Here is a 27,715-nt window from a genome sequence, read left to right on the forward strand (position 1 = left end):
GCTCCTGATTTGAGTACATGATCGGAATGCAAAACCACCAGATTCTGTCAGTACCTTGTGATGAAGGAAATCACCTGCGGGAGATAAGACATTCCGGTTTAATAACTCGGAAACCAAGCATTTCCGGAACTATGTTGATATAAAATATTTTTATTGTCTACATAAGAGTTATGTCATGTATTTTTGAGAATGTATATTCTGTAGGTGAATTTGGTGTGTTTTGTGGCCGATTTGCCTGTTTGCTGGATGAAAAACCCAACCTTCCGGGATTAAAAACAATCAACTCTCGCCGGAGAACGACTGTGAAAAAGGTCCACGAAAATTCTTCGCTTCATTAACGGTATTTGAACTCCGGTCTTTTCCATCCGGTGTGAAGAGGACGGCGGTTATAACTATGCTACTCGCGATGACCAGTCAGAAATGTAAAACAATATAATTACAGGATTCAACTCTAGAAACTTCTGTACTCTTTGAGAGGTTGGAACTCAAATGCTGTTGGAGACTAAACAACGAATTTTTACGGTTTCTTCAATAAAGGTTATAATTAGCCTATCTCAGGCAGAACGAGTATGGATCTCCTTCCCCTCTTAAGTATACTTTTTTTTTTTTTAAGCTCGCGATGGAAATCAGTCTGTGAAAATAAACACAGTGACCGTTGCAGTCACCATGCAAAGAAGTCTAGCACCAGCCGGATATCATCAGCAAAAACAGTAACTTAACTCGTGTTTCCGTTGGCCAAAAACATGGACGACATTAAAAAATTTAAGTTACAATTTTCATTCAAACTATATTATTCTAATACTGTTTTCTAATGGCTAATTTTGATATTAAAATATATATATTTCTATATTAATATTAGAATTATATATATTTCTATTTTTTAAATTAGAAATATATAAAATTATGTATATTTTTTATTTTTCTTTTCTTCATTTCCATTAAATTGCCATTTTTTTGTAAAATATCTGATGCTATCGTTTATTTTTCAAACTTGCGTCACTGCATTTAGAAATTCTCGTATATTGCGAGTATCGTATACTTCTTACAAAAAAACGGACAGGAAAATTAATCTCCTGTGTAACTAACGATATGTTTCATTTTGGCATTCCCTATTTTATTTATTTATTATTTTTATGCGTTTCAAAAACATGAAAGTACAAAAAAGTAATAATGTATTAAAGTTATTGGTGGCGCACTGTATAATTAAAATGGCGTTCAGGATCAACCTGTAGTCTAAATACAGAGGTGTCATTTGAGCACGCACTGTTTTTTTTTCAAACTGGACATTTGAGTGATAATAAATTACATAAAATAAAAAAAGTACTTTCGGTTAATGTCTTACCTTTCCTGATGTGTCAATGACACGAAGTGGGAGAACTTTTCCATCCACAGAAACAGTGCGCTCGTAGCAGGTGGTGCCACCATGCGAATATTCAGGAAGGTATTTTCGAGTAAGGAACCTTACGACTAATGCTGGGGGAGAAAAGGCAATGTTAGTATGTTTAATGATATAAAAGGATTGATCACAGCTTAAATTGTATGATATTAATTCTCGTGGTGAATCCTGTACACACAACGAACAGTGAATCCTGAACACAGTCCTGTTTTTGTAAAGTAGCTTGTAACATAAAATCCTTTCTGGTCCGAAATAGAGCACATCCTTAAAATACGTTATAAGAAGGATCCATATCCTTTATATAAATTTATTAATTACTGTATTTTAACAAGTAAAAGTGTATTGCAAAAGTGTATTGACTCCAAAGGAGACTTTTAACAAAGTCCCCTTTGGAGTCAATACACTTTTGCCACCGATGCTGCAATACATTGATTCCAAATGCGAAGAAAGTTTTCTCTTCGGCCTCCAGGAATGTATCCACTCCAGCAGTGACATCAGGGTCGGTGGGAAATGGATGCCGGGTAAGTATTTTATTTTATTTTTTTCAAATTTGGAAATAGTTGAAAGTTCGATGTTGCTAGATCTGGTGAATGGGGGGGGGGGAGTACAAGAATTCAAAGTCGCACTCATGCAGCTCATGGCAGTGACAGACTAGCGAGCAGGCGCGTTGTCCTGGTGGAACAAGGCTCCTTTTGCTGAGTTTTTTTCGGCTTTGTCTAATGTTTTCACGCAAACGCCTCGAAAAGTCTGCCGGATATGTTCCTGTGACCGTCTGGCCTTTGTGAAGGTAATCCACTGGCAACACTCCATCAGCATTCTGAAAAACCGGTGCAACATCTAGCCCGCAGAAAGAATAGACTTGGTTTTCTTTGGAGGAGAAGAAGAGTTGTGTTTCCACTGTTTGGATCCTTTGTCGCTGGATAAACATGATGGACCCACGCCTCATCCAGGGTCGCAAAGTTTGCAAGGAAATTTTCTGGATCAGCTTGAAAACGATGCAAATATTCACTTCACTTGGCAAAACTTGTGTGTTTTTGATCTGCTCTCAACAACTTTGGGACCCATCATACTAAAACCTTTTTAATAGCTAGATCCTGTGTAATTATGTGGTACACACACGTTCACATGAGATGCGCAAGGCGCTTGTAATGCATCTTGGACAAAAGTTTCCAATCGAATTAAATGATCGAGATGAAGTGTTCCTTCGGAAGCCACACTACGTCCTGGAATGGAGATCATTTACTTTCAGTTACAACATAAGGCGGGCATTAACTATCCTTCCCAGGACTTTATACAAACAGTTGGTTCAAAGGACGAGAATTATTTGGGATTTGAATCTTTTCTTAGTTTTGGAAAGGCAAGCACGATTGCCTTACTCGAGGAGTCCGGAAATTCTGTTGAAATATGTTTAATCATCTCAAAATGGATGTCATCTGATCCAACGGCACTCACATCGGAGGGTTAAAGGCTTAGAATAACGGAATTTATAGTTTATTTTAAAAATATCACAATTGCTATTTTCTGAATCAATTATAATAAAGCCTTTCTTTTCCTAATATCTCCTTTTTTAAAATTATTATCCATCAATATGATAATAATTTAATAATTAGTTTTATAAGTTAATTATAATTTAATTATTTTTATGAAAACAAAGTTGCGTTTCTGAAATTTGGCGATAACTCTCAAAATTGCTAGTTACGCTTCTGAAGTCTAAAGCAATTCACAACGCAATTTCCTCATATTTACATAAAATAATCCCAATAAATAGAAGCTGGAAAATGATTAACTCTTGGTTACTAGCAAGCAATACTGTTGCGCCTATATCCTTTGTCATTTTATCTCTCACGGCTGTTGTCCACATGCTTTTTCACACACGTCGCACTGCGGATTTTCGTGATTTCAGAAAGTTCTGTTATTGAGAATATGCGCTGAACTTTTCTGCCACATCATTTAAACTTCTCTTCTCTGCCACGATAAGTTTCATATGCCTTCTCGCTCGCAGATTATCCTTAATCCTCTGCGTCAAAATCAACTCAGTAGCTGCTGCTATGCGGATATTACCATAAACAGGAAGTCCACCTTGCTTTCTCAATGCTACTGATAGTAGGTCCCAAGAACTAGTTCGTCTGACCTAAATGACTACATTAAATCGCTAGGACAGTTTACCTCAGTTCATTTCTCTAAGATTGGTTACCTTTATAAAAGTTTTTAATGAGATACAAGCTCTTTAGGGTAAGGCACGATAGATTATTGAAGATTAAAGTAACACTGATGTCAAGGAATGTATTGATGAATACTGAAATACTTTCTTGAGGTCTAATCTGACATCAAGGCAATGCCTGGAAAGGCATTTAATCCTGTTTAATCGTCGATGCTGTTGGAAAGTCCATCATGAATGAAACAAAAGAAAGTTCAAAATAAAAATCTACGGACGCTTTCATGCTTTGAGGTCAGTTCTGGAGCAGGTCTGAAAATTTTGTTCCATACAACTGTTCCGTAATTAGAAATTCTGCCAGGTACGTCGCGTTATAAAGATTTCTTGTACTAGACGTGGAAAAAGGATCCATAGTTGTAAGATTCCGAAAATTTAAGTCCTCATTAATTTTCAGAACAATATTGTGCTGGAACTATAATCTAAAAGAATGAAAAATAACAAAATAAGAATAGAACGTAAGAAAGAGAGTTTATAAGGAGTTTAGTCCAGGAAGTTAAATTGGAATTGAACTATATGCAAAAAAAAAAAAAAAAATAATAATTTGCCTCTAATAATAAATGTGCCATTAGGGAATTCAGATGGGTAGTTGATTGTAGTAGCCTTGAGGTAGTAGTAGTAGCCATTAATAATTGAGTGGTTGTAGTCCATTAAGATTTTTTAGTGAAGGAAAGAATTGGAAGATATCATTGGAAATTTAAATGAGGAAAGAAACTGAAAATTTGATTATAATTTAGTATATATGTGTATAAACAGTCGTTAGCATAATAAATGTTTTGTTATTTATTTCCAGTATTCTTCTGATTGCTCACGAGATAGACCTTGCCCAGTATAGCATTACGTAATAATCCCCATGGAGCTGCACTTCCTACAGAATTCCAATTTCTGGCGCACCTTGCGCCATCTTTGCCACCAGTTGCCAATACATGGCACGTGCGGACCTGAACATCTGCTATTGGTGGTGAAACGTTATCAGCCGCTTTGAAAAAGCAATTGAAATTTGTTGTTCCTTGTGTAATTACATTTTACTGCACATCTAACTCCAGGTTTTCCCTGTTTCGTCACTAAAACTACGCATACCTGTTCAATGTTTCCCACTCTGCTAGTTTTTCATATCACGTGTAAATGGAATCACCATTTAGGGATCATTGTTGAATTTGTCATAGCATCATCATCAGTCATATCAATCCACTACAGGATGAAGGCCTCCCCAGCAACTTTCCAGTTCCTTCTGTTTTGTGCAATGGCCATCCATTTACTACCCACAAACTCATGAATTTCATCTGTCCATCTGTCATGGCATACACGTTGCATTACAGTAATGGGTTTTTCGTTTGTGGAAAAAAGATGCCAAGAATACCTAGGTAGAAGGCATGTTTCTGACAGTGCATTGTATTTCAGCCGCTTTAAAATGGCTGAAATCAGTTCATCATGTCCATTGCTCGTGAGCATGCCCTTCGAAGTGAGTTCTGGGAAACAGCTACAGTTTTCTGTAAACTGCAAATAATTTCGGTTACAACGTTGTGGACACAACATTAGTCACAAATAGACGTAAGACAGTTGAGATTTTTTAGTGAAGGAAAGAAAGCCTGGGTTTAATTCCCATTTCTGGCTGAAGTTCAAGTAGCCCATAGTTAAAAATAGCCCATCGACGTTCCCTTGTTGTGAGTGGCGAGAGTTTATTGATATTTTTACAGAGTGACTGAGATTTTTCTCGTGGAGGGTTGCATTGTTTTCCCTAATCAGAAACTTATTTTTCATCCAAAAAGTGGAAATACGACCAGCTAATATAGAAGTCTTACAAAAGTACATTTCTGGATTTGGATGACTTTAGGGGTCCTTGTGGAACTCCTCTCTCTTCCTCTAACCTTCTTTATTACCGAACCGGAAGATAAGACTCTTACTGAGAAGTTTGGTCATAAAGCAACTATACAAGTGCGAGAAAATCCTCAAAACTATCTGCACTTGAGTATCCTCTAATACTTGTGCTTGCTGATGTACTCTTGCTCTTTCCAAAAACTTGTTTATCCGCTGTTGTTCCAGTTTCAGTGGAGGTAACGTAGCATAGGTTGGCTTTTGTATTACTTGACATGATAATTTGTTAATGCAGTCATAGTTTACGCTGCAGGAAATGCAATTTTATTCTCTGCTGTAACGATTTGTAGAGTGTCCTCCTACTACCACTCACACTACTTTTATACTACGCAGTTAACATAAATAGGTTTTTTGGTTTAATAACAACGTCATTCCAAAAACTTATTTTATACACCTTCTCTTTATTGCTCTTCCTCCAGTAAATTTACTTGTTCAGTTACGAAAATATGCTATCAACCGTAGTTTAAGTTTTGATTATATTTGTGATTACATTTTCATGGAGTGCGCGGCGAATTTAATATTTTATTTTATTCAGGAAGTCGTAATATTTTCTACCCATTCTTGTTATTTTCCTTCAATCTTATCATCGAAATAACAAATTCTTCATGTCCCGCCACCGTATTTAAATATATAAATGTGTAATAAAGCTTAAACACCAAATTTATCATTTGTATACTTGGAGATATTCAGATAATTAATTTTCCTGAATTGAAGAACGTTGCCAATCACATAGAATGCAACCAGGTCATTCTATATAATTGTATCCACTGTGACTTTTGTTTGTACATTACGTGATTCTATCAATTCAGTTGTTTGTGAGAAGAACCAGAATTTTATGGGAAAGAAAAACAAACATTACTGTAATAGAGAGAAATTTTATAGGCGGTTGAAGATCATTTATTAGCTGCCCTCTTTCTCATTCCATATACTTCCCACCCATATAAATAGCGGTATCGACTGCTTGTATAAGCAGTGCATATTTTAGATCAACAGCTCGTATATAAAAAGGGGTGGAATTGTAGCAGGAATGACCTTCACCGGCTTATGGAAAGCCTACTCTACAATACAGTGAAGGCCGAAGATAATGTATTCAATAACTCTCTCCCCATCCCCTGGACAAAGTATCTCATTGCATTCAGCATTCATGAAGCTCACTGATGTATATCGAAGTACACACACACCGGTTAAAAAAATAAGAACCTTTATTCAGTATTGAATCCGACCGCTTTTGTTTTTGGAATAACAGCAAGTGCGCGGCATGGCAAACATTGTATAAGGTGTTTTAATGGGATTGGTCTGATTGAAACCATTTTTCCAGCAAAATATACCTGCGACAAAGTTGAAGAGGTCTTCATTGCCGAATAGCTCTCTCCAAAATTTCCCACATATTCTCAATAGGATTGAGTGCAGATGAAAGTGGGGTCAAGGAAGATGGTGGAAATCTGTGTCATGTTCTCTGAACCATTCTGGCACGATGCACTGTTGTATTGTCATCCATAAAGGGACATCGAACTCTTCCATTGTCCAATCACTGCAAGCAGATTTTTCTGTTTTGTTTTTTTTTTTTCAAACAAGTGACTGCCAGTACCCAATTTCTTCAATTTCCTGCGCATGATATGGGTTTAAATAGGGCAGTTATGGGCTGGGTTCAATTCAGATGTTATTTGCTGCATACTGGATGTCCTGTTCTTCCATAAAGTCCGCCTTAGAGTACAACGGCTTTGCTCTTTAAGCATTGTTTTCTGCCACATTTACGCCTTTCAGATGTGGAAGAACCGCTTTCTTTCCAATCATTAAAAACATGAGATGAATGTCGTTGAGAAACCAGTTATGTATTTCGTTTCTTGAATTGTGGCTGCTGCTGAATATGCACCTACGATAACATCTTTTTCCAAAGTCTGATAGATCACTCGTTTTCCCCATTCTGTCTTCAGATTACTGCAATTGAACAGCTTGTGCAGTCTTTATACCCATCGAGGCGACACGTCACAGTTTTCTTTGATTCTGTTTGCATTTATTTACATTTCTTCTGTACGTGACTATTTTAAAACAAAGACATTTTTTTTGGCCAGTGTGTGTATGACTTCACTTAATTCAAGAAGTAGTCCAGAAACGTTGGTGAAAGGAATGTTTTCAGAACAGTGAGTTCTTCAATGTGGTCAGGGATTCCTATTCGTGGGCACATTATTCTCCATTATTCTTCAGGAAAGAAACCGTCAACGGTTCGAGGAAAATCTCAGCGTTGGGAACAACTCCGACTGGATGTTTTTTAACTCCCTCCTTGCTATAATCCGCAAGGAAGGAGTTAAAAAAAGTCATAAGAATAAAGAAATAAATTTCTGTTTATCCTGCAGCCGACAGAGGCCAGAACGTTCCAATCAACCAATTAAGGTGTATAGCAGAGCCAGTTGTCGAACGAAGTCCTTTTTTGGAAAAGGGTTTTTGTTCGACGAATTGCTGTTTATACACCACTGCCAGTGAGCTTTGCGTAACTGTGGTCATTGTATTGTCTGGTTATCATTGTGATTACAGAATTGTAGGTGAAATCTGGACTGCTAAATCGCACTTCCCGTGTACAAGTAATTCAGCGGAATATGGAGGAGGATGGCACAGCAATTGAAAACAACAATTAGAGTCAACGCACTAGAATTTGTCATGTATAGTGCTGACTTGACGCTCTCATTGATAAAGTTGTCGGTGTGTCCCAAAATTTTTCCCGACTTGGAAAACGTACACTTGGCGTTTTAGATACCTCAATAATTGCAAAGGACAGTGCAGCCATTGTATTTTAACTAGGAGATGAACACCTAAACTGAAATATCGTGATTATAATATGAATAAATTAATTTGGTAAATTACTTTAATTATTAATTAAATTAGTTGGGTTAATAGGGATTTCACCAAAGGCCATAGTCATCTGCATAGCCGCGTAGGTAGCACACCGGGTGGAAAAGACCTGAGTTTGAATCCCGTCAGTGAAGCCAGGAATTTTACCATATGGCTGAGTTAGTCTGTCTCAGGCGAGGGTAGCATGGTTATTTTTCCCGGAAACTCGGGTTTTTCTTCCAGCAAACAGCAAAACGACCTCATAACATACGCAATTTACAGACTTATCGTATACGGCGCAATATGGTCCAAGTTGACGATGCACCAAAAACCCCACTGCAACCAACCATCAGTGATCAGTTCCCCTAATTGGGAAGTTAAAAACCCGAACTGAACCGCAGCACAGTTGGAAACAGGTTGATGGCGATCTGAAGAGGACACCCTAGCCCTCTTCACCTATTATTCCCACTTCCTTGGGGGGAGGGGACATTTTTCTCCTCCACCCTTCTCCTCCACTTCTCCTCCACCCCCAAACTTCTACTCTGGTGGGGCATGCCCCACTGAAAACTGGGGCTATCTATTCTATTGGCCCCATATTTCTGTCTTTTCCCCCCCAATCTTCGGTCTCCCTCCCCTCTCTACCTTCATCATAGCGAAAGCCCCACACATTAAAAACTTAATATGATAAAATTACCTTACGCCCAAAACTCGGCCTAGCAAACCAAAGCGACATTACCCCTACAACAGCGCAGATTTTTTCTTTATTTATTTATTTTATTTTTATTTTTAGTATTATTTTTATTTTTATTATATTATTTATTTATTTACTTTTTTTATTTTATTTATTTATTTATTTATTTATTTTTTATTTATTTATTTTTTTCTTTTTCTTTTATTTTATTTATTATCATTATTTTTAATTTTTTTAATTTTTTTTTTTTTTAAGGTCCTAGCCGCCGAAATCCCAGGAAATTAAGCGGCAGGACCTGCCAGAGTGAATTTACAGCTACTGTGTTCCTGGTCTGCCTCCACGGGGCGTAAGTGGGACAACGTTGGGCCTCAATAGGGGTCCAACGGCTAAATGACCAGATGAACAACGGTACAGAACACTACACATGAACAATTCCCACACACTTTTAAATCTCTTGCATTTCCCAGTGAACTGGTTCACCACAATGAAAGCAACGCGGAGATGGGGGAAACCCCTGGTGCCGTAAGACAACAACACACACTTACACTTACACTTAACCCGAACTGAAAACAGTGCAACTTCTCTGAACTCCGATAACTCGACCAAGGTGTTTTAAAAACTCATAATAATTTTCGACATTTTGAACGGGTTTCGATTGGAGGTCTTTTCCAACTGGAATGAAAAAATATCGATAATAACCGTTGTTCTACCCTTAGTGGCTAAATCAATTGAAACAGAATGGATTAACTCACAGCATATCAACTAAATTCTGATATACCGTTTCAAATAACAGTAGGTAGTTTTTTCATGTCAATGACACAGGTTTCTGCGCGGTTCATGTGGCACAAGACTTCACTTCTCATTTCAGTTCGTGGTTGGGTGATCAGTTGCGGGTTCCAGCTTCAAGGAGCTTCTACCTGGTGTGGGTCTGTTTAGGAGAATTATGGAGACTCCAGTGTAGGGGTAGACCACCACACAGGACTGCCTACTAGACGCTTGTAGCTGGTTCCTTGTGTCCTCTGCGATTCTTTGTGTGTGTCTCTGTTAAGATTTGACTATAACATTTTTATTGGACTTATTTATTAGACTTATTTATTACCACCACAGCAAAAGAACTTAAAAGTTCATTTGGAATGCTAGATCAGTATGCTAGATAATAGATCCCTGGTCCTGCTCAATGTGCCGGGGTTATGTATCTGTACAATGCTGTAAATAGCTGGCGGGGTTGCCAAAAGGCTGGCTGTAACCGCCTAGTTTATTAAATAAATAAAAAAAAAATACTTTTTTAAAAGTTCGCCATCACTACTTAATTTCTCAGTCTTGAATTCCAGAATCTCATTTTTAATACAGTTTTTAATTTATTGTTAAATCATATTTTTTCGTAAGACATTAGAACTTATAATTCTCAAAATATCAATGGAAAGTCCTAACAAATATTATCTTACATTTCAAACCATTCCCATCACGATTCCACTTATGCCTCACTCTATTGCATAGTTTATCATTTTCGTTTGTCCCAACCTTCCCGTTTGATAATTAATCAAACTCCTTTCTCTCAAGGAAAATCAAATTCCGTTCTCTTCTGTTCTAAGTTGCATCCATAAAGCTTTACGTATTAAATTTCAAATTTATTACATTTTCCCTATTCTATTATGCGACATCAAAATCCCTTATATTTTTAAAGGTGGGTTATCTTTTCAGAAGCACAAATTCTCAGTTTTTTTTAAATACCATCGGATTCACAACGAATGACGTACAGGAATTTTAATTACAACGAAACTCTATCCCTAGAAATGAAAATAAATGGTAGAAAATATCATTAAGGTCATCTTATAAGATGCAACCCACGAGAATAGTTGTTAAAGTGGAAAGTATACGAACCATGCCAAAGGAAAATACGTTTGGGGATTCAATTAACTTCTACTTCCTGTGCAGATAAAGCTGTGCAGCTAATTCCACTTGGAGAATTATAATTAACTATAAATTAACAGCGCAGGAGAAATAGTGGTAGGCATTACCGGTTTCTTCGCAAACAGTTAAGCATTTTCATTTCAATTTTGGAGATTTTAACGCTTCCATTGCAATACTGTTATTAACTCGATGAAAATCTAGTAAACTCATTTACTAAACACCACATGAGGTTCAACTGAGAACAGAAATAATGGAATTCGTATCTGACGAATCTCAGGTTGAGTTATTTAGGTGATGATGGAGACGAACACCGGATTAATTGAAAATACCGGAACAGATCAATAAAATTTTTTAGTAATACAATACAAAACTTTTTGTTAGCGAAACTGAAGAAGGGGCCCAGTATCGTGTATTTTCGGAAGGTACAAACAAAAAAAGCAACAATCTCTAAGCCCGTAAAAAGTGAGGCTATTTTGAAGAAATGATAGCCATTAAAAGTCCAGTATACGGAAACAGATCGGTGGTAAAGTAACTATTAAAAGCCCTGGAAGGTCTAATGTGAAATGTGGACATCGAGATAATGGACGTGGGAAGCTGTTTATGTTAACGACCTTAACTTGTTACGACCATCAGCTATAATTAGGCAATGTATTGTCCTCATTTCGTGCCCTGCTGCTCTCGTAGGGTTGCTGTTAATGAAGAGTTTCTCATAGTATATCGCAGGAAAGTTTTATTGGTCGTAAATAATTTTCCTGAATTTAGGAATATTGGGCAATATGATTAATGATGTGCATTAACTGCCTTACGCTTTTTTTGGCCACCTTTATTATTTTAATTTATGCGTATAATGCGTGTTCTAAATTTAGACATTTAATAAGGCAATTTTTTTACAGTAAATTAAACACAGTTCACTTCCATGATTGAATTTATACAAAAAGGGTGTCCAAATTAAAAAAAATATGCATGTATTATAAATTGAATAAATACAGCTGATCTAAAAATCAAGAAACCTTTATTCAATATATAGTAACCTGTATTACACTAGAATCCATTCCAAGATGGAAGAAGTCGAGCTCTAGATTTGACCATTTTGCCATCAGCATATTTGTCAGCTGCTGGCTGTGTTGTGGTTGGTAACTGCGAAATGGAACTGCTCTTTGCAACATATCCTAGACGTTCTCAACTGATTTCAGATCCGGAAAACTAGGTGGCTAGGGTAGATGTTGAAAATCTTGGGAATGTTCCTCGAATCATTCAGATAAAGTTTTGCACGGTGGCTAGTCGCGTTGTAGTCTTGAAAGAATCCATCGCAATACGGGTAAAAACGAAGCATTGTAGGATGAAGTTGATCCGATATGACAGATTTTCATTCGAGAAAACACAGCCTTCTAAAGGTATAAGCGGACCCAGGCCGTGACAGCAGAACATAACCTGTATCATGATATCACCTTGAGTGATAAACACGAGTCAGTCTGGATGCATGGCTTCAAGAGACTCCAGTTGCAAAATGTTTCTAATTTTTTGGCCAGTGAATGTAGCATTAATATAATTATAATTTGTTTTAAGTGGTAGAGTAACTTTAAGCCCCTTTTCTGGTAGAACTAGACGGTGCAAATTTATCTTTTCTCTCTTCTTTGGGTACCCGTGGACTTAAGTCTTAGGTGCAGCTTAGGTGCTTAAGTCTTAGGTGCATAGGATGATACGCCACTGAAGTAGATCAGAGTGCGCACTAGAAATCTTTCGAGCAGGCAACGACGCATAAACCATGAAACGAAGGTCATCATTAGTAAGTGTAAGGTTTTATATAAGTGAGGTATGCCGACATTCTTTCTCATTTTGAAACAGTTAACTTTTTTCCCTCTCCTATCATAATGATAGATTGGCAAAAAGCAATTTTCTTTATGATACTTGCAGAAAAAAAGTCTCTTTTTTGTTTTCTATGAAAGGTAGACAGCTCAGTCGTGCGAATTACCTCGTGCCCAGCGTTATCTCTGTTCTGCCCTTTCGAACCAGAATGAACGAGAAATGGAACCGGCGCCTTGGCCAAATATTTGACGTAGAAGCCATCGGTATGAAAATTAAAGCAGCTAACGACTGTAATAAAACACATCCTCGCCCAATTTGCTTTATCTTTGAGCCATGACCGCCATATATGCCCGGGAAAAACGCAAAGAGATTCCAAGAGAATTTTGGTTAAAAATTTATTACATCGCTGTTATATTTCACCGTATAATGTGCTAAAACGAAAGCTTTTCGCGCAGAGCTATAATAAAAGAACTCTACCATCAAACAGAATTGCACGAATGCGTTTCAGACAATATATTGATGAACAGAAAGGAGAATAATAAACAGAATAATTAGTGTAGTTTGTAACAGCACAGACTAACGCAATGCAAGTAGCTTTGGAATGTTGTTATTAGTGGATGAATAGAAAAGGCAATGAGGGATTATAGGGCTTAAAATAGATTTGGGAAAGCACTAAGGGATGTAGGCGGATCAAGTCAACAGTTACGTTGTAAAAGAATGTAGTAGTAGTAGTGAGTACATTCACTACGTAGTTCTAAGTATACGCATGTCACATGTTTCTTAGAGTGCGCGCGCGCACACAATATGGACAGTTATACCATATTAGTAACTATTTATTTATATAGATTTCTGATTTCCAGTTCAGGATGTTATCAGTGGTTCCTTAGTTTAAAAATAGGGTTCTATAAATGGTCAATCGCATGCATGAAAATATTATTTTGTGGAGAACACCAATGCTAGATTACGTGCTTAATTCCGTTCCCACTTGTCTGGTTCTGTCTTTAAGTTTAAGTCAAAATTTTATGTACCTTCTTTTCCAACGTATTTTGCAGTATTTTTGCTGACCCACAGGTATTTTCAGTAGAGACAGTAGGGTCTTTAGTATCTATACTAAAGACCCTACTCATAAACTATTCGTATATTGGGACCACTCCATAATAACTCCCAAAATGTCCCTCCCGCAGACTACACATAACCCTCATCTACAAGTAGAAAATCACTACCTACCTGATTATTGTGCCCAACGCCATAAGCCTATAGAAAACTTACAAGGAAAAGATCAGGAAGTACGCAGACCTAAGACAGGAAGTCAAAGAAATATGGAACAAGTAATGACCATCCTGATCACCATTGGTCTTAATGACGGTCAGAATTGCAGCATTCTGGAGTTCCAAGTAAGTGTTCTCTGGAAGAACACTCTATAAGAACCTAGCAGCAGGAAGTCTTCCAGAGAACGCTTGCATGGAACTCCAGAATGCTACTGTCCTACAGATGTTCAAGGATTGCAGCATAGTAACCAATAATAGTAACCCGACATAATAACCACCACACGCACTTGGTACCAGTACCGTCGCGGGATTGAAAAAACCCATTATAAGAGAGATATAATAATATTCGATGATAAATAATATGACAATCTCAGGTGGAGTGGAAGAGTTTCCTCACGCTGACTGAAGAGGCTTTTAATGATTCTACCAGTCCCTCCTAGGATTCGAACCCAGATTCCTCCAAACGAATGATAATCAACGAAACCACTATACTGATACGGAGTGGCCAACTTCAGCTATTGGTTAATATAACGCCAAATTTCACCCAACCATTGGTCAGGAAATTTTTATATTAACCAATGGTTGTATATTTTAAAAAATTCATTTTTTTTCATACTGAAAGCAACAATTCTTTTATTTAGTATATAACGCTAAAAAACTGTACGTCCAGAGCATTCAGCATACCAAACTGTTGCTTATTTACTTACACTCCATTTCTGAAACTACTTTGGGATTCTGTGGGTAAACCCCGTGCGCTGAAATAAAGAATATTACATTTTTTAGTACTGTTTAATTTAATGTTCATATTGTGTGTAGTAGGATATCCAGAATAAGTGAGAGTGAAAATCCTGAAGGAAACTTATTCAGAGACTAAAAAGCTCTCGAATTCCCTCCCTGAGGTTCAAGTGACTTTCCACTAATGTCTATCCCACTCGGCAGGCTGGTGGAAAGTGATGGTGAGGAAAATCCTTGCTTCCTGGCACTCTACTTCTTTGCGAAAATATTTTAACTGAAGGGAAATGGCCGATATGACAGCGGGTACTGACTGGCAATCTTCCTTCTAGTTAGCAGTCCCCTATCAAGAACTATATAGTTTTTAAACTGCGTTGCAATTATGGGAAAATCTGATGTGGGTTTGGTTCATTAGACTTATATTTGTATATTATACAAAAATAAAGTACTTTATTGACTTCCTTAAAAAAATTCCTCATTTGAGATTAACACTGTATAAAGGAATGTATACGGCCCACATCAGAAGAAAATAATGCTACGCAACAAGTCCATGCACGACACTGGTAGAATCAAGGCCATCAGCTGCACATGAAGCATGCTAACTGAGAGTTCCCTTGAACTAGGAGTCGAAGAAGTAATGCTCCGCAGAATTCGCCTTCACAAGAGTTAACGGTCTGCATCGTCTGTAATTGGTTCAGGATGGATGCCCAGCCGGAAGGTTGAGTCATGTCGGGTGTCAGAGTGAGACGCATTATAGTTGACAGATTCGAGCGGCATGCGAAAATCTGCCATGACATTTATCAATTTGTAGAGAAAGTATGCCATTAAATTTCCTTCTTTCTTGACATGAACTAAGCATCAAGATATTGCTCAGGTCTAACCAATATTTAGTATGATACTTCATACTGTTTGTATATCATTAAGATCCTTCTTTGAACTGTTCCAATACTACCTTCACCCCCAGAATAGCAAGGACACCTTTTAATTCGATTCACATGTCGTGTTGAACTTAACTTCTCCAACCTGTAAAACGACTAGTCTTCCAACGAATTTGCTACTAATTGGACACCTTTTTAGCGCTATTGAATTCATTGGCAAATAATGAGTTTAAGGTGCTAGATAATCGACATATTAAATTCTCCATATACTTTGTGTTTTTTGAAGAATTTTATTGTGAAAGTTATTTAAATAAACTTCATTGGTTCGTTGCCAGGTAAAACATGTAGTTTGGGTATTTAATTAATCCAGTAAATTGTAATTTCAGAATCAATATTAGGATGACAGTATTGCACGAAGTCTTATGGTTTCTCTCCCGGAAAGTTGGGTTTTTCATCCTGAAAACTGATCGAATTATACACGTAATTACGAAGCATTATACTGACGCCTCATAGTCTTAATTGCTTTGGCACTTAACACACTATAGCTGCACGACGTCATTCAAGTTGCCATCATAATATCTGGTCCTGAAGTTGAGTCCAATCAGAAAACAAATTGATATCTTCGAAACCAGAAACAACCATTGGTAGAAGTTAGTTCTATTCTGTCGTTATAATCTTAAAATATAAATAACTTAATAAAATAACATCTTATTTAGTTCTATTGAAATATCTTATTTAATTGCTAATTAAATATTATTCATAAGAAAAAATTTCGAAACGTGTGTTGTGAATCAATCCTTAATTTTAAATAGTCACACCAGACTTGCTGATCCCAATTTCCTTATCTTGATTAATTAGTACGGCAATAAATTTTTCTTATCTGTTTGCTATTATTCTGATTTTATTCAAAGAAACGTTTAAGAAAAATGTGCAATTATTTAAAGAGACTTTTAAAAAGCCTTTTTGGACATATTCGGTGAACAGTTGGAAGTAAGAGAAAATTTATTTCCTCTCTATCAATTCTCAAGAACTTTTTTCCCTGTTTAATTCTGGAGAATACATAATAAAACAGATGGGGAAAAAATCCGCAGTTTTTCATCTTATTCAACCTGAGCGCCTAACAAATACATGTCTGGAATGCGTTTGTTCTGCGCTGATATCGCTTTCATCTTCTTTGCGATTGATTTTCTGATTTATATCATCCGCTGCGAAGTCCAGCATCCATCATAGAAATCACTGCTTTCTGTCAGAGGCAAGAAGAAATCTCCGACTATACATCGCTAAAGATATTCATGAAAACGATAATAAAAAAAAAAACGAAAGTGGACATAAATTCTTAGGGAATGTAGAAGAGGGGTCAATGAAATGTTAAATTTATGCTGTATTTTGAGAGAGACGGTTTTTTTTTTTGATTGTTCGATTTTGAATATGGTCGATATTCTTGTTTTCTGGAGAAAAACGAGAGGTTCCGGGAGAAAAAACCATGTTAGCTTCGGCCTGAGGCCAACTAATTCAGCCACGTTGTGAAAAAGGCCCATAAAAATTCCTCGCGTCATTGGCTGGATTCGAACTCAGGTCTTTTCCACCCGGTGTGGGGAGTACGGTGATTCTACCAATTGTTACTACCCAAGAGGACCTTGAAAGAGAGATTTTTGTAAATTTCGAGAGATTAATATGCCCCCAAATACTCTTCGTTTGTTTTCCTTTTAACGGATACTGTACTCCAAAAAGGGCAATGGCCCTTGTGATAGTTTTACTGGCTCTTTTCAGATCACCCTGTTCCTAAATGGAATGTTCTGATACGTAGAAAGTTTAATTTCCTGGCTTCACTCTCTCTTGATTTATTATTTGTGCAAGGTACGCTCGCGGTACTTGGATTGCTGCTGCTTCTGCTGCTTTAGCCAAACACAAGAGTAATTTATATCCTTTGCTAGTTTGTGTATACAGGAAACAATAAGATGTTGGCTGGACGTTGTTGATCTACGGATTATTGGAGCAGTGAGGTTGTTACAGGCCACGCTTCAGATTATTAGTGTTCCTTACTACACGGTGAGTCATGCGGTACATGGTAATAATGGAGCAGTAGACAAGCGACCGAAGTTTCGAAAGTCTTTCGCTTTAAAATATTTTCAGAGTAAATAGAAGGTAGGAGAACAAAAATATACTCATAAAGAGTGATTGTAAGTAGTTTGGAGCTAAATATTTCCATATCAGTTAATCCTAGACGTCTGGAACTCCACAGGTGGATAAAGGCAACGCTCATTCGGAATATCTGCGCCGATGTCATCGCCCACTTAACACACCGCCTGCCTGCTGACCTTGATGTAAATATTGGAAGTTAGCACACGGAGCTTGACGTTAATTGGAAAGCCCGTGCAACTATTGAAACTCTCTTCACTGTGCCTGCTTTCATCTTTCAAAGGTGTACCCTGTAACGATGGACGAAGTTAAGAAGTGAATATACAACACATTTTCTCGGTTTCGTGATCTTTACTTTGGTAGGAGACGCCAGGCCCTAGTCACTAGCGTAGTAGTTAGTCACCGTTCTTCCACACTGTGTGGGAAAGGTCTGAGTTCGAATCCGGTCCAAGGCTGTAGGAATTTTGTGGGTTCTTTTTGTTTCACACCGTTAATTGGTGTTGGGCAAGAGCTGCATGGTTTTTCGTCCAGATAGCAGAAAAATCGGACGAAGAGTATGCTCAAAAAGAGAACATAGCCCATTGATTAAACGCGATGGCAAAGTAGCACACGCATTTCAATTGACTGTGGTTGAATGCATGTGACTGTTAAATGGCGCTGTTCTTGTATTCTCTCTGTCTTGTGACTTATTTTGATCCCGTGTGGTCCTGGCTGTAAACAGATAATTTACTTAAACTGACGGCTCATTGACTTGGCTCTTAACCAACAACATCAGAAGGGTAAATGAATCGTATTAATGACAATCTTTTAAAACTCTTTTTTTAATTCACCTCTCATCTTTTTCTTCTGGTTGACTTAAATGTGAATAAAGTTTTCTTATTTATTAATTTCACCGTACTTCTGTTCTTTGAGCAGCATTTTCTCTAACGCATGTCTTATGAATTAACTACGAATATTAAAATTCAAGATTAACAAGTTTTTTTCTTCTTACATCTTACTCTCAATCCATTCTCTGTAGTCGAGTGGTGCTGGTTCAACAACCTTTCTTGTTTGGGGATTATGAGAAGAATGTTCAACTCCAATCTGGTATAAAATGTCGACTCCTATTCACAGGGCATTAGATCGATATGCAAATATCGATTATATTATGATGAGACTAGTATATGAGCGCGCATTAAATGAAGTCGAGGGTAGTTTAACTTTCATTATTTACATATATTTTCAAGAGGATGCCATGAAGGCAGCTGCAAGTAATCGATAAACTTGAAAAAGATATCCACACCCATATTAACGGCGACCCTAATACATGCAGAAGCAGGCTACAGCGTGATGTGGTTTCTAATACAACGGCCTCAAAGGCGAACGGGCCAATTTTATTGATTTCTGCTAATAAATTCTGTAGCAGCTGTCTGTAATCTTGTTTAGTTTATCGGTTTTACGGTAGATGGAGTAGCATTCGTGTCGTATAATTCCAGCTTTTGCCCTTTTATAAGTTATGGTGTTTGTACTATAAATCATAGAATATTTTATTATTTAACAGATAATGAAGCAGATGTCAGCACTTTATCTTATTATTATCTAACGTGACGTAATTATTGTTGGGGTAGGACCCCGAAATTATATTTTTAGGACCTCTGAAATGTATGCCCCAGGGCCTCGGACTTTAAATACAGCATTGATTTTATGGTATTCATCATGGGCATAAATTCGAACAGAAAAGTGGACGTTTTTAGGAGACAATGCTCATCACATGGCGCAGTGAATCAGAAGAGGTTTGATCGTAAATTTAAAGCTTCTAAAATATGTTTTAATATATATACAAAATGTTTATATATATTAAAACTTTTATTTATTTTAAAAATAAATTTATATAATAATTTATTTAAAAAAACATATACACCGATGAGCCAAAGCATTATGACCACCTACCTAATATGATGTTGGTCCTCCACGTGCAACCAAAACAGCTCGTACCCGGCGAGGCTTGGACGCTACAAGATTTTTAGTGTCTTGTGGTATCTGGTACCAACACGTAACCAGCAGATCATTTAACTCCTGTAAGGTCCGTGGTGACTAACCATTAAAAAAAAAATTCCTCTTGCTTTTCGGGCACATCAATAACATATCACGTGCAAATTGTGCCCTTTCTTCTTTTAGTAAGGGTCTGGGATCCCATCTAGCAGACACTTTACTCATATGCAACTGTTGATCGACGATTTTCTCCACAGACCTTACACTAATTTCGAGCTCTGCAGCTAGTTCTTTGACAATAGATCTTCCAAGATTAATGCCTCAATTTTTGCAACACTCTTCTGTTGCAGGAGTGGCTCGGCATCCTGGGATTTTTTCATCATGCACTGAGGTTCTTCCACATTTGAGTTCAAACCAAACAGAATAGGGATAATGTGCTTTTAACTTTAATTAATGTCTGGACGTTAATAAATAACTTTAATGTAATCAGATGCAGCTAGTCCTTCCCAAATCGTGTTATTTCTTTTTCAGAATAAATTGAAAATATTAAGTTTAATAAATGTCCTGTAAATTGCTTTAATTTTTATTTGATTTTAATTTTTCCTTTGAAATGATTTTATTATTTTTTTAAAACGTGATTGTAAAACTGTTCTGAAGAATATTTAAATATTGTTTAGAAAATTTTCCTCCACGTTTTTCAGTAATGTGATGATGTCGAAGTGCGAAGTTTCGAAGCACATTCTCCAACGTTTCGCGAAGCACAGAAAACTCTTCTTCTTCAGCGCAGAAGAGATTTGGGGATTCTTCTGCAGCATCCCATATTTGAGATAAATCTAGTGATTTTTATCCCTGGGGTTAAATCAGGTGACACTGGAGGGTACTTCAGTGCCTCAGGGTAGCAATTAGAAGCCACCCTGTTGTTAAATATTTCATCCAGGAATAGCAGGAAATCTGTAGTATTCAATGTTTCCAACAAAATCTCTATAGCGATTTTGTTTCCAACAGAAAAAAGTAAATATAATTACCCCTTATCAATTAATTACTAAGATTATAACTTTATAGTTTACCTTTGGCTTTAATTACAACTATATACAGAGCCGGCCAGTCCATTAGGCGAACCTAGGCGGTCGCTTAGGGCGCAAAGGTCTTAGGGGCGCATTCCAACAAAATGTAATTTTTTTTAGTGGTTAAAAAAAATAATTATTTAAATTAAATAAGGCAATAATTATTTCTAATAAAGAACTGTATTGTTATTATCACATCATACAATGAATCATAATAATATACAGCAAGCAGATAAATATTATAGATGAATGGATAGACAGATGTTGGTAGGCAGTGTGATGGACAGATAGGTGGAGGGATGGTGCAAAATACAACTGGGGCGCAAAATTTTAAGTCTCGCCTAGGGTGCATGAGACTCTTGCGCCGGCTCTGACTGTATAATATTTATTACTCTTCTCCCACACTCTTTTAAGTCAACTGACAACGCAGTCCACTCGATAAAGGTGTGCTACGATCGAATTACAGTGCTAAAAAATTGCTTCTTTTGTAAATCGCATCATACTTCTTTCTGTTCGCATGATGTTCTTTCTGTTTCTAACTAGGACACGAACTGAAGGAAATTGCCTTCTTCAGCTAACGAGTATCCAATAAGTGTTTCCCGAAAATCAGTAATGACACACACAAGTGATTAAGGCACCAGTAAAGGCGCTGTAACCTATTTCTGAATAATAAATGATTTTTTTTGTGGTGTAAAGAGAACAGAAAATATTGAAGAAGACCGTAGCCGAGGGATCAGTTGCAAGAAAAAAGTTACACATGCCTAGTGTTCGAATCTTTGTGATCCACTCAAAGAGCATAAGGGAACATTATATTTATTTAATTCTCGTGATTTTTAACATTTTGCAAACCACCCTGTTGTTAAATAGTTCATACAGGAACAGCAGGACATTTTCAGTATTCAATGTTTCCTTTTCAAACATTCCAAGGCATTTCTAAAAAAAGGGAAATAATTTGATTTCTGATATTGAAATCTTCTCAGGTGGGAATGAGTTTGTTGATTTGAGCAGGGTAAAGAGTTTCCCTACAAATTTTTTTGTCTCATAAGGAGACAAACAGGCCTTGAAACACAAGTAGTTTCAGGAGGCGATAGATGGGAAGCATAATGGGCTTGAGTTGTCTTGGTGCTGATCTACATAACTTACGGGACTCTTATTTTCTGGATGAAAAACCACCGTTACATCTGCCAGGCTTCAACAGACCAGACAGGGATGGAAAATTCAAGAATTTTCTAATGGAAATGGAAACCAGGACATTTGCTTTTCAGTGTCTTTGGACATTGTCCAAATCATTAATGGATGATGGTAGAATCTCGTTTTAAAATTCTTCCACAATCCAGTTTTAATCTGTATTGTAAAGGAATTTTCTGAGAGAATTTCGTTTGACCACCTTGAAGTCTACATTGTAAGTCTTCTTTGTCACCACGACAAAGAGAGCTTAATGTAGACGGTTCATGCTCTTTTAAAGCAAGTCTTAATATCGGGCACACCCTTTTTTCAACTGCTTTTAATCCTTTTTTTTTTAGCTTTCTCGTGCACCAGTTCTTCGCGCCTTCCGCATAATTGAAAACTCGAATGAAGCTGCGTTGGTCTTTTCGGATGATGTCAGCTGTACTCGACTTCCAATTAAATCTTTCTTCAAATTGCAACGTCTTCGTGGTAATGTCAGATAACGTGCTGACGTCATTACTGCTAATGGTGTTGTGCTTTATCTGGGATCTTGCTTTATATCTCAGTTTATTTTCGTTTTTTATCCCTCAAAATTGTAACCTAAAGTAATCAACGTTTTTTCCTACAAGATCAGTAAGTGTGTCGCCGCAAACAGCATCTTTCATGAAAACTTCGCTCTCCTGCATGCAAATTCAGGAGAGCGAAGGTCCCAAATGATTGTTACCAGACTTTAGGTGAAAGTAATTTACTTGTCACACTTGTCCTCTTATTCACAACACCTGTCGCAAGAACTGGCACATTCATCAATCTTCGACCTTTTGTATTTAAACTTGTTAAGTTTTTTGTACTGAACATCAGCGTTATTTATAAAATATTAAGTACAAGGTAGAGTCCTAGGTACTTTAAAGGGTTGTAAGAAGGGAACTAAACGAATGCTTAAAAGTTAACGTGTATTTAATTTATATATTATGTACATTATCGATTATATTTCATCAAGAATCATATTTTTATTATATAGTACATTGCTTGACAAAATTAAAAGAACAAAATGTTTTTCATGAATATTTTGTTATGAACCGTGTCTCTGAAAGCGAATATTTGATAAAATAGGCATTCTGGCACGCAAATTCCGAGTATTCAAAAGAAATCGATCTACCACCTTACAGAGCAGCACATTATGGAAATTATTCATTCCTCTTAAAACACGGGTTGCGACCACATCACTTCTTTCCCGATTTTCGCTTGCTTAGTGCGATAGCCACATCTCGTACTCAGGATGGCAAGGCATCGTCGTTTAGATGATTCTTTGATATTGCGAGCCGTTAGACGACTTGAAGCCGGACAGTCTTTGATTAGACTGGGGTTCAATTCCCTGACTGCTAAATACGGTCGATCTGCCATTCCGTACTGGACCAGAGTGGGCAGATTATGGTCCATTTCCCTCTACGTGAATTGTCGAGAAGACTTCCATCTTGCAATGGGTTGATAATGGTTGCAGGTTACCTTTTTTACCTTTTACCATAACTGCGCAGAGGTACCGAAAACAGATCCTCGAATCCCATGTGCGCTTTTTAGGGGTGCCGTTGGCTCAGATTTTATTTCCATGCACGACAACGCCCCTGCACATAGACCTCAAGTGGTAGAAGAATATCTTGAAACTGAAGATATCCAACGACTACCGTGGCCAGCATGATAAGCAGACTTAAATCTGATGGATCATGTGTGGGACAACACCTTGGGCGTTGTATTGCGGCCGACAGCCAACTCCTCAGTCACTTGGTGAGCTAAGGTCTGGGTTGGTGGAAGAATGGAATTTATTGCCACAGAATCTGATAACACCCTTATATCGAACATGGTTCACCGTTTTCAGGCCTGTTTAGCCGTTAAAGGGGTCATACGCCGTAATGATTTATTGGGACCATATTGGGCATCTTGTATCGACTTATGCAATGCGACCTTTTTGGTAATTCTTATGCAACCCCTATAAATGTCCCTTATACCTGTCTGAAGTTTCTCGCTGTCTCCTCATTTCATCGTTATTATATGGTACACTGATATATTTCTTTTTGTCTCGCTTCATCGCAAGCTGCACGATTTACACTATGTTTTTTTACTTTTGTCCACTAGTGTATATCACATAACTGATAACATTCGAAAACGAACAAAGGGCTCTGTCGAGAGAATAATATTCTTCTCTATGTACTGAGTGGCCAGTTTATTTGGTATACCTACCTATAATGTGGCGAAATAGCATTAGTCCGAGGACCAATCCTGCCAAGTTTCAATAGGGCTGGCTGTTGGTAGCCGTGTAATGGTATGGGGAGTGTGTCCTTGATAACAGTGAAACAAAATTGCTTCCGACCCTTCATGGCTGTTGTGTAACCATTGCGAATGGATTCTTCCAACAAGATAATGCGTCATAACAAAAGGCCAAAATTGTACAGAACTGGTGTTTCAGGAATATTAAAGTGAATTCAGGTTACTGCGGTGGCCTCTTCAGCCACGAGATCTCAATCAATTGAGCACCTGTGACATGAAGTGGAACGAACTCTTCTAAGTAGACATCCTAAACCGTTCAATTTGCGATGGCTATGGGAAGTAATTGAGTAAACATGGACCAACATCCGTGCGGCACGCTTGCGACACCTCAGTGAGTTTATTCTACTGCGAATCCAAGCTATTATGAGGGCTCAAGATGCACCTAATAAAGTGGCTACTCATTGTATGTACAAGATAGCATCCACGATTTCCCATAGCTATTGTTAATCATAATAACATTACAAGAGAACTTTGCTCTCGGCTTTTCTCTATACCTTGTAACTTAGTCATATGCAGAAAGAAATATTTAAGGATTATTTCAGCAGAACAGCATTTAATTGAGAAAAACGATGTCAGCCTCAGTGTACTACCACCACTCATACTCTTTTCCAATTCGTCCTACAGGGCACTGAAATTAGGGCTATGGATAGATTAATCCATCAGTTCCGCATTATTCGCCTTACATCAAGTCATCTCTCAGATGCTTTGATGTAAGACGAATATGTTTTCAAGAGGCAGACCTGCCACACAACGCAAAATTGACACAATGCGAAGCACACTCAGTATATGCCTGCAGAAAGGTCATCGTTTCTTATGATTAATGATAAAGGTGCGCGTTTTATTTTATGTGATGGATAAAAGAGGAACTTCTGAAATGCACTCTAAAGTATCATAATCTGTAATCCATCACAATGGAAACATTTAAGTTTATGCAGCAAAAAGCGAAGAAGCCATTCTCACCCATGATCACATGATAGTAATCACAGATTATGGAAGCAATGTGTAATTGGTTCTTTAATGGCTGATGAGTTGGGGGGAGATTATTCAGGTAGTTAAATTATAGCGATGGAAGGAGTGTTGGTAATGACCAGATGGAATGGTGTAGATATCTGGCTCAAGGAAATCCAATTATTTCTCATCAACAGAATCTCAGAATGCTAATTCAGCGCTCAGCTTTCATGAAAGGTCAGGTCCAATTTATGAACACATCATTCATAGACAGAGAGAGAGAGAGAGAGAGAGAGAGAGAGAGAGAGAGAGAGAGAGAGAGAGAGAGAGAGAGAGAGCATTAACGTGGTGTTAGTGCTCATGGCTGTTATCAAAGCAACCTAAATCAGCCTGCAAACAAATATTTAATAGAATAATAAGTATTCGAATGTTGTCACGGTAAATTAAATAATAAAAAATATTATTTTTTTTTAAACTTAGAAGTTTCATTTTTTGAAATTAATTCAGATGTCAATGACACGTTCTACCAGAAATTAAACTCCGCGCAGTCAAAGTCATTTAATTCAGTTCCACCTCGCATTCCGAAGATCTTTTGAAAACGGCAGTCCGAGATGGAGAAGTATTACGAATATACCTCCTTTTAGAGAAGTGTACATCAACACTCATTGGGATAGCCTCATATTAGAGATAGATACCATTTTGATTTCTTTCTTTACCTTTTGTAAACTTTAATTTGCTAGTAGCCTGTTCTATAAAAAGCTGACTAAAATCTAAATACATTATTATACCACAATTAATTTTGGTATAATCGCCCCTTAACAAAAGTGTTAATCGCCCTTTAACAAAAGTGGTTTCCTTATATTACATTCCTGTTCAGATTATTCTGTATTACACCTTAATTAAGAACATTTCTTGGCACAGAAGTCAAAGTTCTGTAATTACTCATTTCGTACTTTGAGCCACCTTTGCTAATAGGAGTGACGTTCGCGCATCTCCTATATGCAAAGACTTCGCCTTAATCTAAGGACACCCTCATTATAATAGCTAGAGGTCTGATGACCTCTTTGCTGCTTCCTTCAACCAACATAATTGGAGACACTTAATGATTTGAAACGAATCACATTTCTTCTCGTTTGAAAATTTCTGCTTACTGCTAAAAGTCACACTTGGAAGGATTCTGTTGCTACCTGCACCCAAGAAATTAAAATCAAACTAGAAAAGTCTGATGGTTTTTGATTTTAATTTTGTCGATTTAGTTGATAATTACCACCTTTTGATTCATATTTTGATCTGGATAGAGTATGTTAGTTTCTGGTAAATTTTTCGCTTAAAATTGTCAAAACATCGCTTCTAGTCCCTTCTCAGTTATCATATAATTATTCAACTCCCAGCCAGTATTAGTTAGGTCTGCGGTATTCACAAGTGATCTCCAGTTTATCAGCAACACTTCACGATCTTTGATACTCTTTGATCGAATATGATCCATTTCCTTTTAGCCATCGTGGGTAACATAGTTGGTATGATCATCGTCCTCCTCACACCGGTGGAAAAGACTCGAGTTCGAATTCCATCAATGACGTGAGGAATTTTTATAGGTGTTTTTCACAATGTGGCTGAGTTAGTCGATCTCAGTAGAGGTTTTTTCCTCCGGGAAGCTTGCGTGTTTCGTCCAGCAAATCGACCACAGAACTCATGCAATTCAGAGACAATATAGATGGCACAATATGGTCTAAGTTACTGCTACACCTAAAATCTTACATCCACCATCTTACATTTATTCTAGGATTTAGTGCCTCCTGATAATTTATAGTCGCCCAATTTTAAAAACGTGCTAATTATGTCATTTCCTTTGCTCTACTGATATTATAGTTATGTTTAATTTAATCGCAAAGTCGTATTGGAAGATGAAGCCACTAATATCACCAGTTCTTGTGATATCTATTTCAGTCTATAATTTGAAGTATTCCTTTTTTAGTATAAAGAGCTTAGTGGCTTCCAGAATAACTTCCTCGAATATTTCCTATTTGGATTACTAAAATTGCCATTTTGTCCTACTGAAGAGATCTTAGAAGTTGTTTAAGATGTTCAAGATTTGTTTAAGATGTTCAAGATGTTTAAGAGTTGTTCTCTCTGTTTATGAAAACAAATAATTTCTCCTTTTTCTTTGACAGTCATTATCGTTTGTGTCAGATAGTTGGCATCACCATGGGGAATTCTTTAGTTGGGGAGGGGGTCTGAACTGAAATAAATTAAAAAAGATAAGAGGAATACTCCATTTCTTCTTTTGGGTTGCGAATAAGGTCTGTTTTAGAAAAATTCTGGGAGACGAATCCGAATTTTTAGTAATAGCAAAAGTTACAGCCATAATGAAACCCAGAATAGATGGCTTTCCATACACTAAAAGGAATTTGCGGATTTCTAATTAATTCCAAAAGAGTCAACAGGATTCTCAAAAGCAAACGGCTACTTTCTGGAAATCTCTTAAGTAAAACATGAAACGGTGCAACTCTTT

General features: G+C 37.2%; 1 protein-coding gene across 1 annotated transcript in view; it reads right to left on the reverse strand.

Moving 5' to 3' along the window:
* LOC150077488 (ras-related and estrogen-regulated growth inhibitor-like) overlaps positions 1 to 27,715 on the reverse strand; it is a 152,521-nt gene that overhangs the window by 21,351 nt on the left and 103,455 nt on the right. The window contains exon 2 of the mRNA XM_090386688.1: positions 1,343 to 1,473. Coding sequence (XP_090242814.1) covers positions 1,343 to 1,473 — 131 coding nt within the window. The remainder of the gene's footprint in view (positions 1 to 1,342; positions 1,474 to 27,715) is intronic.

The sequence above is a fragment of the Mastigoproctus giganteus genome, chromosome 12 (assembly GCF_048544385.1).
Source record: "Mastigoproctus giganteus isolate SK-2022 chromosome 12, ASM4854438v1, whole genome shotgun sequence".
Taxonomy (NCBI): Eukaryota; Metazoa; Arthropoda; class Arachnida; order Uropygi; family Thelyphonidae; genus Mastigoproctus; species Mastigoproctus giganteus.